Genomic DNA, 12846 nt, shown 5'->3' with positions numbered 1-12846 from the left:
ATAAAATAAATAAATAAACTCCACAGAAAAATATTTGTAATCAGTAAACATTTGTTTTATTTATCCGCCTAATTTGAAATCAAACACCAAATTCGCCATGATTCACACAATTAACCCTCTGGGTGGCGTTTTTTGGGTTTTTTCCTTATAATGGCGAAATGAACTCAAATTACTGTCTTTTTTAAACGTACAGATAAGAACAATACAGCATTCGAATCTGTCAAATGTCTACTTTTATTTGTATACACTTATAATAACACCACAACAACAACAAGAATTTGTTGTCTTCATGCTCTATGTTGAGTTTGGTTTCACTAATAATAAACATACATTTGCATAAGGCATCCATATTTCTCCATGTCCATGTTGCTTAGAGTATTAAAAACATGAAGAATTAATATATGGTACATTTAGAACAGATAGAACTGTGCGATTACGTTGTGATTAAATAATTTAATCGATTAACAGCCCTAATATTAATATGATGTGAGGTCCTGTAATAACTACTTTTTATTTAAGTACATGTCAGAGCCCAAACTTCTTTACTTTTACTTCAGTAAGAAGGTATAATCAGTACTTCAGCATTTAGCTGAGTATTTTAAAACATGAGTATCTGTACTTCTACTTAAGTAAAGGATGTGTGTACTTTCGCCACCTCTGTTGCACCTAGTGGTAAACATGTTTAACTCTATCATACACTGATTAAAACCCATGCTGTCGACTCTCATCGGCTAATTTGGGGCTTTAAAAATTCACTAGATAGTAACACAGCAGAAACTGTACTGCATGTATATATTTTCTTAAGGATATGTCATAAACCTACAAGCACAATACAGTCACAAGTTTAAACACACACACACATCTCATGGGACTTGTGTACCATATGACCCCAGCTCACACAGTAAACACCATGCTGAGCTAAAATACCAGGCTTCTGTCATTCCTCATGTGCCCAAACTGATCTCCTTCGACATAGCCACTTTTAATAAAGAACCAGACATTACAGAACAGTGCAGGACAAAAAACACTTTCACACCTATTACTCTGATTACTAAGATAAATCTTAGTAAAATTGATACCTTGTTTGCTGTTTGGTTTGTTTTCTTGCTGCATGCAATTAAATGAACAATAACAACTGAAAAGGATTTTCCTGGGAGGCATGTAAAAACTCATATGCATAAAAACCATCTGTGCTACACACAGGACAGGTTTCAAGCAGACTGACTTGCACTTATTAAGTTTTCCAAAAGTGGCTCCTCAGAAAAACGTTTCGGTTTGAGTTATGAGGATCGGTTTTTTTTTTTAAGCCATGACTAGGAGTCAAAGAAAGAAAAATGGGCCATGCTTTTAGGGAGGGAGAGGAAGATACTCCATCGTTTATCAATCACAGCAACGAGTCAATCAAGGGTGTCTGTGCAGAGCTTTCTTCTAATGCGGAATAAGCTACAGTTCAAAAGATAAGGTTGGTGTATCAGAGGAAGCACATGATAGCCCTCACCCTTCCTGGTCTGGTAGCCACCATGTGATTTTAGCACAGCTAACTGGAAGGTAGGAATTGACTGGAATGTCATATTAATTACCATACCCTTCACATCAATGTGGGGATTTAACATTGTCTAGAACAGGGGTGCCCAATACTTCGATCGCGATTTACCGGTCGGCCGTAAAGGTAGTGTGGGAATTTTGACAAATGTTTGAATGATCGCATGACATTAAGAAAAATTTATATTTATTTATGCATTTTTATAGTGGGTAGATAATTTTGGCTTGGTCATTTTATAAGTAGCTTTTTTTAAAAGTCTGTGCACCCCTGGTCTAAAATATTCGCTCTGAAGTACTAAACAGATCACTATGCTTAATTATTTTGTTGGTTTACTGTCATTTGCGGGAAAAAGTAGCATAAAATGTGAAAATCTGAAAGTACAGTTTCACAAAAGACTTTTTGACAAGCATTTGTCAAAATTCAATAATATGGGGCTTCGACTAGATTAACTGCTTGTTGGCTGATAAACGCGCTGAACAAGATATAAATGTGCGATCGTTGGGGAACAGCAAGGTCACAAAACTGAAGTATTTTAATGTATACTATAGAATATGAAAACATGTAGAAAAGATATACACATTTTCAGCAAACGCATGAAGAATGTAACTAAATCATGCATTTCGAAAATGACTCATACTGAATCATTTAGTTAAGAAGGAAGGATACTTCTAATGCTCTCCTTTTGGATTACATCAAATCAAATCCCAAGATCTCTATTTGGTTGCTCAGAAATTTCTGCCATGGAGTTATAGAAATTGTGCACTGTGAAACCATAAAGCATGGCCAAAAGTGGACAGACGATTTATAATAATCCACCTTGTCTTCTGTGTGAGATTTGGCCGGTGGCAGCTCCATCATCCTCTCACACAGCAGCATAAACACCCATCATCAAACAGATATATGAGGCTATCTTCTTCATGCTTTACCTAAAGGCACCCAAGCCTGAGCTGCACATATTGCCAAAAAAGCCCTGAAAACATATTTGGAGAGAGGAGCTCATTATATGAGAGAAGGAAAAAAATACTGTTGATGTCAAAACATCAAGATACAGCTCAGCATCATGGTGTTACTTCAAGTTTGAAGTGTATCAGCTGGAATTTCCCTGCTAATGGAAGAAATACAGGTTTGCTGTTGCGTTGGAACACACCATTTAACGTTTGCAGGTGGCTATTTAAAATGTATCCACATATAGTATAAATGAACTTACATCTATTCATAAAATAATAAATAAATTGTAATTGCTTAAACTACTGGTTGAAGTATTCCAGATGCTGCAGATCTCCTGAGCTCTCCACACCCAAAAAAACATTGGAATGGTGTGGGAAATAAAGAACATCTAGAGATCAGTGGGTCTGTAAGTGAACACCTTGTTGATGAGAGGAAAATGGCCAGACTGGTTGAGCTGACAGGAAGGCTACAATAACTGAAATAGTCACTCTTTGCAACTGTGGTGAGCAGAACTTAAAATGCACTGCATCTTTTGTTTTCTTCTAGTAAAAACAGTTTTCTTAATGTTTAATTTAAAACACTGAAAGCACAGGAAGCGATTATTCAATTTCAGAAATAATTAATATTCAAATTTCTACATTTCAAAATTATTAAACAACTGCAGAAGTTTTTATGTAAATAATAAAGGGTTTGATTAAATATATAAAGTTACTTTTTTATATTAGTATCAATTTATTTTAATCTTGTCTCTCTGTCTGTTTACAGTATATATTGTTGTTGTTGTTGTTGTTGTTGTTGTTGTTCTTCTTCTCTTATTATTATTATTATTATTATTATTATTATTATTATTATTATTATCATCCTCAAAAAAAACTAGCTCTACTCAAACCTTAGTTCGAAGCCTAGGGATCTGTACTTAGTAATTATTTGCTTATATATAGCTACTTATTTATTATATATATATATATATATATATATATATATATATATATATATATATATATATATATATATATATATATATAATATGTATGTATGTTCTCTACTGCTCACTGTAAATCTCCATCTCACTTTACACTTTATTGTTCAGAAGAACATCCATAGCCCTCTCTCTACTGTATTTCTTTTGTTATTATCTCATCATTGCGCTACGAACCAAACAATTCTGACTGATCCACCTGCCCTGGAGGGATACTTGCCGAACTTCATGCTATATTGAACACCGCTGATATGATATCTATGTGAAACCTCACAGCTGATAACCTTGTGTCTGCTTCAAATTGCTCTGTAACATCCACACAGCCTGACTGGATAACTTCATTTGAAAGAAGATACTGCTAAATGCTCATCAGCACTGATACACTGGTCTTCCCCCTGTACTCACTAGACATCTAGATGGATGAGTGAGAGATAGTCTTTATGAAACAGTGCATCAGAATGTAAGGGGAACGGCGAAGTTGAATTCAAATTCCCTGCTTTCACTACGTACGGAATATATCAGTTAAAAGGAAAAAAACCTTTAAAAGTCACTATTGGCATACAGAGCACTTCCATTTAGCCATTTACTTTGCATTATAAATAGCAATCATGGGGAAATGTCAGCGCTGAAAGCTACCAAACAATTTAGAACGGCACTGCTTTTTTTTTTTTTTTTAAGTGGAGTGCTCTCTATCATTTATTGCTCTGTGGCAGTTCATCAAAAACACATTTTGGTTTGGGGTTCACTGGACCTAACAGTGATTTATTTGCCATTCTCAATAAACAAATCTGGGAAAAAATGACTTGTATAAGTCCAAACAGAGGCTCAACTAAAAAAACGATTTCCCTTTTACTAAAAATTTTAAAATCCAGATTCCAGTCTCTTTTGTAACTTTTCAGAACAAGACCATTTATTTTTTTATTATTATATTATATTTTATATATATTTTATATATTATTATTATATTATTACTATTTTAGCTGTTCTGTATTATGCATTTGGAATGTCAATCCATAACATTAATAAAGCTAAAGTAAAACATTTCTTTTGTGTTACACCATTAAATTTTCGTCTTATGGCACCAAGCTGGGCTGCTACTCAGTTTGGTGAAATGTATTCGTGTGACTTGAGATCAAACACGAAACACACAATAAAAGGAAACACAACATGACTAGTGCTGTGATTATCAGCTGTGTGATCTTACTAAACTGTTTCAATCTTTTACCTTCTTCTGCCTGCACACATACACTCGCACACATACACTCGCACACATACACATACACTCGCACATACACATACACTCGCACATACACATACACATACACTCGCACACAAAGAGGACGGTACGTTTTTTTATTATAAAGAAAGTAGCTTCATGTTTGTTTGTACTGTACACTAGATGAAGCCAGGTCTATACATGATGTTATAATTCTCAGTGAAAGATGTGTTTTTCGTTAACCTAAAAATCACTTTATTTGAAATACTGTATAGAGGGTGCGGTTTATTTTTGTTGTCCTTTTCACTGTGCAAAATACGACATTCACAATTCAGCAGAGGGACACAAAGCCTGATCCCAGCTCGTTTTCGGATGATACTGAGATAGGAGCTGGGCATAAAATTCTCTGATATAGACAGAGCATTCTCACACATAACTGCACTTTTGTAACTATATAAGTATAATATTTTTTAAAATTACTCCCAGATGATTCCCAGATGTAAATGGGTTCCCTTTTGAGTCTCGTTCCCACAAGGTTTCCTCCTGATATTGTTTCAGGGAGGTTTATTTTTTACCTTGTCATTGTTGCCTCTGGCTTGCTCATTTGGGATAAATGGTAAAAAAAATGTATAACTGGAATTTATATCATTCTGTAAAGCTTCTTCTTTACAATGCCAATATTAAATGTGCTACACTAATGTAATGACTAGCCAACTATTTTAATTCTACTAATACAATTCCAATCTCTCTCTCTCTCTCTCTCTCTCTCTCTCACACACACACACACACACACACACACACACACACACACATGCAGGAAGCACAAAGAGACAGGCAAGGCAAACAAGTGAGATGGAGGGAGAACCCTGAAGCCAAGATGGTATACAGTACCTTGGATGATGGTAGTAGTGGGTGGGGGGGTTGTGGTGAGAATATCTAAATGGGAAACAAAATGAACACACACACACACACACACACACACACACACACACACACACACGGTAAAAAAAGAGGGAAACGGCATTTTAAAAAGACTGAAGATTTAGTGCAGTGATTTATCCAACTTGAAGGTCCATAAGCTCTGTTTTTATAGTACACAATATTTTCAAAATTTTAAACAAAAAAGCAAGCGTACACCTTCAGCTTCTTGGTGTGATATACTGTATTTCACTAATGAGCCACTAAATGCAATATAAACCTGCACAACATAATCTAGTTATAGTTTCCAGACAGGTTGAGTCTATTGTGCCATTGTTGTACAAGCCTGTGTGAAATGCACATCAACTCACTATCAACTCACCCCCATCCCTTGCACACACACATATACACACACCAACAAACACACAGGCCCCTTGCTGGGAAAAAGTCGCAGTGGGCAAAATTGGCTGGCTGTCTCGAGCACTTTATTGTGTGTGCTCCATCAAAAGATCTCAGTAGGGATCTGAACATTTCCTCTCTAATGATAAAACATCAAGAGCAGGCTCAGTGTCTGTAGAAGCAGGAGCCTGAAGCCAGGCCTCGCCAGAAACACTGTGGAGAATTTTCTGTGTGTCTGCTGGCACAATGGCAGACAGGGGTATTGGAAATGTCAGCGCCTCCTCGCCGAAATTTTGCATGCAGTAGAGATGGCCTCCGCCAAAGGTCTAAATGGGATGTGGCATGCATAATAGTCAAGCAAACAAGAATTTTCCACAGGCAATTTGCAGGCCGGCTGACTCTCGGTTCAAAATTATGAGCGCTGAAATATGAATGCAATTTCGTAGGGCAATATTTTTGGCGTGGCAGCGAAAACCGGGACGGGGAATTCAAATCATACTGGCATCACGAGCACGATTCTGACAACCTGTGACTTGCTTCCTAATCTCACCCATGATTTATCTTTTCTCTCCTTCGCCTGTAAGAATATATTGACATGATGAAAGTAACTTACATAGAACAGAACAGAACAAAAAAAGGCTTTCATGTTCACAATGACTACATAATCAACAGAGGTTATTTTACATAATCATGATTAATTATAGCTCATGTTTCCACAAATACCATGTAATCAATATCCATTCTTAATTTATATATATATATATATATATATATATATATATATATATATATATATATATATATAAGGGACAATACTATAGAAATGAAACATTTATAGACTGACTTTAGAGTAGTCAGTGTGCAGCTTGTATAGCAAATCAGATTTACTGTCTTCTAAAAACAACTCTACATACAACTCAACAGGTCAAAACTGTGTCCAAAGTGTCTATATTTTGTGTGAGCAGCATTGTTATCTAACACTGCCTTAACCCTCCTGGACATGAAATTCACCAAAGCTGCACAGGTTGTTGCTGGGATCCTCTTCCACTCCTCCACAATAACATCATTTAGCTGCTGGATGTTAGACACATAGCCTTTCTCCATCTTCTGCTTAAAGATGCCCCACAGGTGCTAAATAGGGTTCAGGTCTGGGGACATACTTGGCCACTCCATCACCTTCACCTTTAGCAAAGCAGTTGTCATCATTGCGATATGTTTGTGGTCATTTTTTGTTGGAAAACTGCCAATCAGCCCAGTTTCTGTAGGGAGGGCAGTATGTTCTGCTTCAGAATGTCACAGTACACAATTTTCCTGGTATTACTACACATGCTGAAAACCATCGGCGCCAAACAAGTTTATCTCTTCGGGCCACAGAACATAGTTCCAGTTATTAATGCTCTTGGACGAATTATCTTCAGCAAACTGTTACAACGGCCATGCAAACCGACTTGTTGCAGTGTGCGGTGTATAGTCTGAATGCTGACAAGCAGACCGCCTGCTTCTACAACCTCTAAAGCAATGCTGCAGCACTCATGTGTCTGTTTTTTAAAGCAGCTTCTGCAACTGATGCACTGCACAAAGACTCAACTTTTTTGATGGAACCTTGCGAGACCTGTTTTAAGTGCCCACTGTACTGTAACTCAGTTTCAGGGTGTTACCAATATATAGCCTATGCCTTTTTGTGTAAAGCAACAATTCTAATTCTAAAATCCTCTAAAAGTTATTTCCTATTAGTTGCCATGTTGAACATCCAGTGGTCAGTATGAGACAATTGTACTCAAAGCACCATAATGTAATTGTCTAATACAAGATACACAAATTCTTATGGTCCTGTCAAGCAGACAAAAACATGAACATAACGAATAGGACATACTGACTTTGCATGGTTAAACGACATACAGTTGTAATCACTTAGGGTGTACTCTTTTTTTTGCCAGCTATTTTTGACAATAATGGCTGTATGTTGAGTTATTTTTAGAGGACAGTAAATCTATACTGCTATACAAACTGCACATTGACTACTCTAAATTATATCCATGTTTAATTTCTATTGTATTTTCCCTTGAGAAGATATACTGAAATATCTGCTGAAATGTGAGGCGTGAACTCACTTTTGTTAGATGCTGCATAATAGTTGATATTTAAAAGTAATACATTTTATAAATAAATGGCAATTGCTGTGTCATATGTGGCATGTTAGAAATCTAATGGTTTTTTTTTTCCTAAAAAAACAACAACCAAGAAAGCAATATTGGATTTAAAATCGAAATTCATTATCTGAAGCTAATTTATTTTTTCTAATTTAACCCCCAAAAATCTTTGTTTTAGGACGGTGCATAAACATGCAAGTTCAAGTTTAAGGATATCAACATTAACATGTGGTGTTGCTAAATGGAAATATTCACATTACAACATACAGTATTCTGACACATGTAGACAAGAACATCACTGTAAGAACATCACTGTAAGTTCTGTCCTGGCTTGTGAAGTACAAGTAACTCTTATTGTTAAGTCGCTTTATTTATTTTCATTTTTGTATTTTGTATAGAAATGGTTTAACAAGTCAAAACTATTCCATGGTTGACTTAAATGTAAAAATTGTAATGAAGAGTTTCATGTACATAGGGTCAAGGTTCAACAGAATGTTGGAGTTATTTATATTTAATTATACATATAACATACATATATATATATATATATATATATATATATATATATATATATATATATACTTATAACAGTTATAAATGATGCCTTGGGATGCAGTAATATTAAATTTCCATTTACTTGAACTAAAAGCATGATAACGCCCCTGTGCACAAAGCCAGCTTCATAAAGAGATGGGTTGGAGTGGAAGATCTTAAATGGCTTGCTAAAGAGCTCTGACATGATCCTTATTGAACAACTTTGGGATAATTTGGAATGCTGAGTACACCCCAGACATCCTCACTTTATATCAGTTCCTGACTTTAGTAACACTCTTGTGGCTGAATGAGCACAAAACTGCACATTTTAAACACCTTCCCAAGAGAGTGGAGTTAACAGCAAATGGACTACAAACTTCTGTCCATATAGTGTTTCACTAATAAGAGGTCATACAATAGTTGTTGCAAACTTTATATTTTAACATGAGCTAGAAGTAATAGCTAGTGAAGTATCAAGTAAATTTCTTAATGCTTCAGAACTGACAGACTGAGGTGAACTTCTAGGAAATGTCTGTGGATTCAAATTTACATTTTAAAGTCTTCCTTTTTGTATTATAAGTAAAAGAAAATGGTGTCTGAGGCTTTACTGTATTAATCCTAGACCTGAAATCATGACTAATAAACTGCCAATCCAGTACATGTAAAAAAATCTATAATGCATAATACATAATATTTTTCTTTTTAAAATACATTCACCATCCACTTTATTAAGAATACCTGTACAGCTGCAAATTTACAATTTGTACTGTACTTATGTACTCATCCAGTCATAAGCAATTAAGAGAAATCATGCAAATGTCAAAAGCTTTAATTAATGTTCACATCAGAATGAAAATAACTGTGACCTCTGACTTTGGCTACATCGCTGACAGGGACAACAAAACACGCTGTTGCTGTAAGAGGTCAAAGAATTGGACAGATTGTTTTGAGCTACCAGGAAAGACATAATAGCTCAAATAATTACTCTTTACAGATATGGTGAGCTGAAAAGCATCTTAGCATGCACAAAACATCAAACTTTGAGATAGATGAGCTACATCTGACACAATCATGGGCACAGACTCACCCATTTTCCTTTTTCTTAATTTATATTGTCTGATGTAAAAGCCTACTTGAAATGACTTGACTTACAATTATCTTAATCTTTTTGAAGATTTTCACCTGCCTAGTTTGGTTGAGTCTTTGATTGTCGTTGAGGCCCTTGATTCCTGTTATTAGCCACCACAAATGAAACCTGGTGTGCTTTTCTGTTATTTAGCCTATCCACCATGAGCTTTGATAACTTGTGCCTATTGTACTAGTGATTAATGTAGTTACGATAGACTACCTATCGGTTTAGAAGTGTCTAGTCATTCTCTTATGGTCCCTTTAATCAAGGTGTTTCAGCCCACCGAGCACTGCTCAAAGAATGTTTTTTTTTCCCCACATGCTCTAATGTAAACTGTAGAAATTGTTATGTGTGCAAATACAGCAAGATTGGCTGATTCTAAAATATTCAAACCAGCCTATCTGGTACCGAAATCCATGCAATAAGTCACAGAGATTATATGTTAATGTTTGATGTAAAGCTCATGACCTACATCTGAATGATTCAATGCACTGCCGTGCTGACAAGACTGGCTGATTAGACAGCTGCATGAATGTGCAAGTGTTCCTAATAAAGTGGAAAGCGAGTCTAATCGTACTGATTGTTGGTAAAATGGCATAATAATGAGATTGACTTCTTAAGTTTTAAGAAAACTGGTCCTGTTTTTTTTTTTACCAGACTTTCCTAATTACAATCCACTGACTAATAACTCAGTGCAGGTCAAATACCACAATTTACCACAGTTTAGAAGGAAAACCTGCAATTAGCAAGAGTAGATTGATAAGCTCTATCAACAAATGATAAAAAATGGCCCGAATGTCACCTGCTGGTCTTGTTGCAGTATAAAATGGCAAAAAATAAATAACATTCTGCACAAATAAAAAAAGATAAGCAGTGTACATTAATTAGGTGAAGAAACTCTCCTGTAAGCAACAAGTATTTCACTTGATATTCATCTTGATTCCTCTGCACTTTTAGCCAGGATGCGAGATTTCAAAACACCATTACCATGAAACTTTTTTTGCTGCAATTTGCCTACAGGTGCATTTCCTTGAAGAGATCTGCTAACTTAATTACTGCTATTCATTAATCTTTAATAATGACTTCATCCTGGTCCTGCGCCTATCCTGGTTTGTACATCTGCGCAAAAAAAACAACTAAAAAACAAGGCGAATATTAAGCTTTTAAAGGTCTTAACAACAAATCATTGTTTAGAAAATTAGCAAAAATAAAATTCCTGAGACTTCCTGTGCCACCACTTGCCCATTTACGTTTAATGCAGTTAAGCTGTTTTAGAGGGAAAACTAGAAACATGGAAAAGCACTTCTAAAGATTTCTTGTACACACGATAAAATCCTGATAATGATTACAATTATTGATGTAAAAATGTATTAAACAACAAACACATGTATGGGTACACAATTTTCCAAAAAAATAAAGAGATTTGTCATTATTTGGTTATTATTTGATTATTAATCACAACTAATGCAGCCCATCTTATCATGGTTCCGATAACAACATGTTTAAATCTTACTCATTTCATGACCAACAGTTTGGTCATTAAAAAGCTTAACATACTGCTGTTTTGGGCTTGGCCTTTTTTATATACAGTGGAACCCGGTTATGTCGATGTTGTAGGGGGTTGCCAAAAAGCATCGAAATAACCGATGATCGAGATAAACAAAAATCAATATGGCGGCAATATATTAACGTGCTTGAAATTTCTTTATGTACATGATGTGCGGTAATAAATGAGAATGTGCATGCACGTGTTTTTGGAGGTTTTTTTACACAGCAGCGTTGCCGCGATTTGTTTGATGAAGGCATGCTATAAAAATACATACAGTACATGTTTGTTAACAGTCAGAAATCCACCTGCCATGCCCCCTTCGGCCCCCTTCGGCGTGTCAGGTGCTTTCTCGGCCGCTTTCTCTGAAGCTCCTGGCTTCAATCGCGCACATATGGTGCTCGTTTAGCATCATCACCAGCTCCTATTTAAACTTCCACACTCTCACCGTCCGTTATTGTTGGTATATGTTAGTTCACGGCGGTCGTTGTTATCGCTCATGCGTATCCTGGTACGTGCCTTCCCACCTGCGCTTTTCTTCCCAAAGCGCATCGCGGATTCCCCCCGATCCTGCCGTTGTTAATTCTATGCTTTTGCTGCTCATCCCACGTTCCGCGCTGTGCTCCTACCAAGCGCGGCTTTCGCCTCCCGTTCATCGCATAACATTTAACAACAAAAGGCATATGTGCACTAACTAACAGCAGAGATTCACCAGTATACAATACAACACCTGTAGCATCTGTAAGGCTTGATTTTTCACGAGTTCTTCTGCGGCTGCACAGTGCCGATCGAAATAACTGACGTTAAATGGCAAATTTGCCCCCCTTGTGCTCGAGATATTAGGGTTCGGCGACATAAAAATGGCGACATAACCATTAAAAAATGCTTAGACAAAGCGAGAATTTGGCGGTTCCACTTCAAAAACGTCGACTTAATAGGGTTGTCGAGTTAACCGAGGTCGAGATAAGTGGGTTCCACTGTATATATTTTTTTTTAAGTTATTTTTTTTTGTAAACTCGGTATAGTTTTTGCATCACTGATCCTTGAATCTCTAGCAGTGTGCTATATGTGAAACGTAACTCGTAGAATGCTCCAATCAAATTTCTCAAAAAGCTGAAAAATTGCTTATAACCCTAATTTTCAGTAGGTATTATATTCCATGCATTATATTATTATTTCTTTATTTACTCTTCTAATAAAGGGTGCTTTTTGAAATGCATTTGTTATTGTGTGCTACATTTTTGGATGTGTCACTGTTACATTTGTGTGTCTGAATTTTTATTTTGCGTTTGAAAAAAGAAAAAAAAAAGCATTTGGTGCTCAAACAAGTTTGGAATACTCCCTCTGACATACTAATGTGATTATTTTTTTTTAGAAAACAATTGTTATTTGTTTTGTCTCATATACAACCATATGAGGTACACTCATACTCATAGGTAACTGATACTGAAACATTGTCAAACAATTTGAGGTGGAATTGTTGG

At 36.0% G+C, this 12846-nt stretch overlaps 1 protein-coding gene across 3 annotated transcripts in view; it reads right to left on the bottom strand.

The window, feature by feature from the left end:
* cadm1b (cell adhesion molecule 1b) overlaps nucleotides 1-12846 on the bottom strand; it is a 191687-nt gene that overhangs the window by 30558 nt on the left and 148283 nt on the right. For 2 of the 3 annotated variants that reach the window (XM_046862774.1, XM_046862776.1), the window contains one exon: nucleotides 5578-5622. The exons of the other annotated variant lie outside the window; for it this stretch is intronic. In XM_046862774.1, coding sequence (XP_046718730.1) covers nucleotides 5578-5622 — 45 coding nt within the window. The remainder of the gene's footprint in view (nucleotides 1-5577; nucleotides 5623-12846) is intronic. 3 annotated transcript variants of the gene reach the window in all.

The sequence above is a fragment of the Silurus meridionalis genome, chromosome 12, assembly GCF_014805685.1.
Source record: "Silurus meridionalis isolate SWU-2019-XX chromosome 12, ASM1480568v1, whole genome shotgun sequence".
Taxonomy (NCBI): Eukaryota; Metazoa; Chordata; class Actinopteri; order Siluriformes; family Siluridae; genus Silurus; species Silurus meridionalis.
This window is presented reverse-complemented; position numbering and strand designations above follow the sequence as displayed.